General features: G+C 36.6%; 1 protein-coding gene across 1 annotated transcript; it reads right to left on the bottom strand.

The window, feature by feature from the left end:
- Positions 1–500: 500 nt before the first annotated feature.
- LOC108484312 (protein IQ-DOMAIN 17-like) lies at positions 501–3078 on the bottom strand. The gene is made up of 4 exons (XM_017788089.2): positions 2400–3078; positions 1980–2300; positions 1640–1882; positions 501–1542 (listed from the first exon to the last, which is right to left on the bottom strand). The coding sequence occupies exons 1-4, from the start codon at positions 2523–2525 to the stop codon at positions 613–615; spliced, it is 1620 nt and encodes a 539-aa protein (XP_017643578.1). The 5' UTR covers positions 2526–3078; the 3' UTR covers positions 501–612.
- Positions 3079–4738: the final 1660 nt, after the last annotated feature.

Here is a 4738-nt window from a genome sequence, read left to right as displayed (position 1 = left end):
TGCTTCCATTGAGTTAATCATTCACTTCATGTTTAATTGGTTTCAGACCAAGAAGTGTTATTTAGTTGAAATATATATTCGAATATTAAATAAATTGAAAATTAAAAATAAAAAATAATTTATATGGATTCAAATTAAAGAAAATCCGTTGATTTGTGTATTAAGGGGGCGGGGGTGTTGTTCATACACATACGTTTAGAGTTCATTTAACTTGCTTATCATTAAGAATGGTCTCGACCACAGCTAAATATTTGATCTTATTCGCTTGATCCCATGATTGAAGGGGGGAAATAAGAAAAAAGAGTTCGGCTTTTCATAAATACAAAATAATGTAATTATGAACATTAAAGAGTTTTAAAATGCCAAGTGGGCCAATATCAAGGGTTGGACCAGTGTGATGTTATTGTGCTGAAAATGAAGGTTCCATAATGTTTTATGTAAGACGACTGACATCGATTGTTTAGTTTTCTTTAGTGGTCCAGTGAGGTGGATGCTAATAATTTACTTATGATGATGATAATGGAAGCATTAATCATTAACTCCTAATAACAACATACTTCTCGAGACACTATATCCCTAACTCAATTACATGATGCTGCTCAAGCCCTAGGTTTACCTCAACCACTTCCTAAGATCATTTGTCGACGGTGGAAAGATGTCTTCTCCATGACCAAGACTATCTGCATAACAAGATGACAAGTTGGATTTATGTTCCATGCCAAAATGGCCTCCATGACTGCTCTTATAGCTAGGACTTCCCAAGTTATAATCATAATAAACTTCATCTTTAATGCTTTCTTCAACACCACTTTGTTCAGGTGCTGGGAATAACAGACATTTTTTGGCAGATCCCACTTTCTCTCTTTCCGGGGTTGAGCAGTGTCTCTGCTTTGGTGCACTTTGTGACCGAACCCGAGCCATAGCAGATGCTGTAGCGGCCATGTAGTTTGGCATTGCTGCAGCATTACCACTCACTCTATGGTAAGATCCTGTGTTGGGTGTATGAGCCGGTGATGGGGGGAACCTCTCTTCTTTGAGGTATCGAGGGCTAGCTGAGTAAATTTGGAGAGGCTTGGCCTTTGACGGAGATGGTGTGATTGAGCGAATGGGGAGACCATTGATGGTTTTGTGGAGAGGGGACGCAACAGAAAATGAACTAGGCCTTCGTTGTTGGTAGTGGTATTGACTGTTGGGGTTCTGGGAATGGGGGGCTGAGTAAGAGTAGGGTCTAGAGGTGTCGATTTCAACAGTTTTTATGGGATCTATGTGGTCAGATGACATTCTGCCTGTACTCTCCCATTGCTTCCTTGTTGTCCACCGATCAACCCATCTGGTTTTTCCGTCAACCTCGTCCTCACTTTCAACAGTGTTTCTATCACCTGTCCAAATCTGGTTAGAGAATGCTTGAGCGAGAGCCTTTTCACGCTTCATGGTAGCTTGCTTTGTCTTCTGCAAAATGGCTTGAATCTCCTTTAGTGTTTTCGGGTGCTCGTCCCAATGGGTCCTCCAATCATCGTCATACTTGCTCTCTTCTCTAGAGTACTGCATCACAAATTACAAGTTCAATAAACAAGTACAAGCTGTAAGCTGTTGATGAGTTGAAGCTTAAAACAAGTCATCTTTGAGTCGTATTTCTTACAATGGAATTCTTGTCTGCAAGATACGAGCTCCATAAGGTGTTGGTCCTGTGATCACTGAATATAGAGTCCATGCTTCTTTCATGCACAGAAAGCCTCTTACGTTGATCACGAACCCGGGCCTGCACTCGAGCCATAGCCTCCATGCATCTGAGAGTAATATTCGCTCGCTTTCGGACATTGTGTCCTCTCACTAAGGCTTGCAGCTTCACCAGCCCCTTGAGTGCCCGAAGAGCTCTCTTTGCCTTCAAAACCACAATTGTTTTTCTTAGTCCAAAAACCTTTTCCTTACGAAACCAATATAAATTATTCAAGAAACAAAGATCATTGCTACGTTATTACCAGATAACCTCTGAAAGCTGTCTGTATAACAATAGCAGCAAAGTGTTCTCTCAAGAAAACGGAAGGCCTGGTGAGCCGAACTACTTCTACAGCAGCTTGTGCGGTTGCTACTGCTGCTTGAGCAGCTGCTGTAGTAGCAATAGCCACTGCAATGGCATGTGATCTTTGCTCAGCTTCGGGAACGGTATTCAGTGCTGAGGTTTCTGAATTAGTGGCAACTTTAGCATTGGTTATTGTGACTATGGTGCTTGCTTCACTGTGTTGTATCACTGTTTCCTGATACGAAGGCTTCTTGAAAATCCATCTTCGTTTCCCTCTTTTCTGCGCAAACCAAGAAAAAGAACATTGAGTTAAAGTTAATCACATGCACAAACAAAAACATTCAAGAGAAAAAGGAAAAGTTGAAGAGAGAATAATAACCTTCTCTTCTTCCTCTTGTTCACCATCTTCTCTCCTTCTACAGCTCCTCTTATCGTTTTCCTTAGTAGGAGACCTAAAGGCTTTCTTGACTGCAGTCAACCAAGAGTTTCCTCCAATCTTCCCCATAGAAGAGTTGACACAAAAAACAAAGCTAAATGAGAAATGGTGCTTTTAATTCATAGCTTCATAGGAGCTTCACCAAAGGGGAGTGGTTGGCATGTTTAAATGCAAAAGGCTTAGATATAAATGAAAGGGAAGGCAAGGACAAAAGGGGTTGATAGCAAGGTTAGCTAGTCGTTGCATTTGGGAATAGTCGGAACAGTCACTGCATTATATTATTATTAAGCTTTATAAAGCTGATGTGTGCAGTGAATAAATGCTAAAAGATATGGTGTTTGCTTGTGGCGTGGAGAACACTAATGGACTTGTGTGTCAGGCAGTTTTTCAGACAAGATGAAAAAGTGAGTGAGTAACCTCGATAACGCTGAAAGTTGGATGGATATATATATAATTATTACTGAAGAAGCGCTAGCCATCAGGTGAGGTCTTGGTTTCGCCTTGCTATGAGTGCCTCCTTTAAGCTAATAAAAAATTGACCAAGCTCTCTCGGCTCTTTCACTGTTCGAAAGTGCCCATTGTCCATCTCATAAGCTTTGAGAGATACTGCAAATTTTTTTCCTAGGAAGGATTTTCATAAGAATGTTGGCATGATATAAAGGATTGGATTTATTCTCACCGAAATCTTTAATTTATCCTTCAGCTTAATCCACACACTTTAGTCTTTAAAATTTCTTTTCTTTTTATTATTATTTTAGTTTTTAAAGTTTTCTTTCTCACTTTAGTACCCTACATTATCAAACATTCTCAATTCAATTTTTAGATTTGAAAATTTAACGAATGAGATATTCAATCAATTATACACCGCCAAGACTCATACAATAGTATTATCACCGAAAATACCTAAAAATCATTTTAGAAAATAAAAGTTACAAAAATTATTGAAATTATAAAATAAAATTTAAAAATTACTAAATTAAAAAGTAAAAATTTTAATATTTTGAATTTTATAAATCATAAATTTTAATATTTTGAATTTTATAAATCATATTTGTTAGAATTTGAGTATAGGATTGTTGTATCTCGAAAAGATGCCATTTACCTTAATTGTTTTATAATTCAATCACTATAAATTTATAATTGGTAAATCTTTTAGGAAATGAATTTGGATATATATTTTTAATTATTTAAATAATAAAATAATGCTATTTCAATTAAATAATAATTAAAATAATATTTTTAACTATTTCAAATTTTTTACTATCTCAATACAAATTATTAGTCTCTACACCAATATCTTAATTTGCAAACAAATTTTTTAAAAGTGAAGTGAATATCTAAATATTAACATACACATCCGTTACCTTAAAAAATTTGAATCCTAATGTTTTTTGAATCCTTAATATTTTTTTTATCACAATTACAAATCAAATGCCCGCAAATATCTAAATATGCCATCGTTCTACCTAAGGCCACCATTGTTGTTAAGTGTTTGACCATTCCAAAGAACTATGGTACAAAATAAAGAGAGCATATGCACGATAATGGATGAAGGAAGTTACTCCAGATATCGTTTTGATCCGATTAGTAAATTTTAGCTAATTTTAAATCAAGTACTTTACGGACTAAATTGAAAAGATAAAAAATATTAAAAATAATCTAATTACAAAATTAACAGCGGACTTATGAAATTAACCATCTAAAACTCAAGAATGTGAATTTCTAAAGCATTTTGTAACCATTTTGGACTTCGATTGCCTAACCAAAATATCATGACTAAAGAACAAAGCTTGGAGAACTGGCCTTCAGAGCAAAGGCATCACGTAGCAACGTGCCTTAAAGGGAGGCCATTGTCCCGATGACGTGAGAAGGGCGTCCCAACGTCGAACCTAAGTCCTAACGATGTTCAAACGTCGTCTCGACGTGCCATAAAATTTTGCAGCAATCAAACTAGCAATTTGGCAAACTGAAGTTTGGACACTTCCCCACTTACCATTTCGTGCATTAAAGGTTTAAACCCAATCCGAACAAGTCACATAATACATTCATACAATATTTAAGGCATGCTCATACTCATCACAACACATCATGGCATAATTTGACTCCCTAAGTAAATGGTACATGCATGCATCCAACATTAAACTCAAAATCAATTACTTAATTTGCCAAATTAACATGCCGTGCTTTTCTAGGGAGCCTATATGCACAAAATGAACCAAATGGCCAAATTAATTGATGTACTGTTCTAACACCCCTAACCCGTATCTGTCGCCGGAACAGAG

Source organism: Gossypium arboreum, chromosome 8, assembly GCF_025698485.1.
Source record: "Gossypium arboreum isolate Shixiya-1 chromosome 8, ASM2569848v2, whole genome shotgun sequence".
Lineage (NCBI taxonomy): Eukaryota > Viridiplantae > Streptophyta > Magnoliopsida > Malvales > Malvaceae > Gossypium > Gossypium arboreum.
This window is presented reverse-complemented; position numbering and strand designations above follow the sequence as displayed.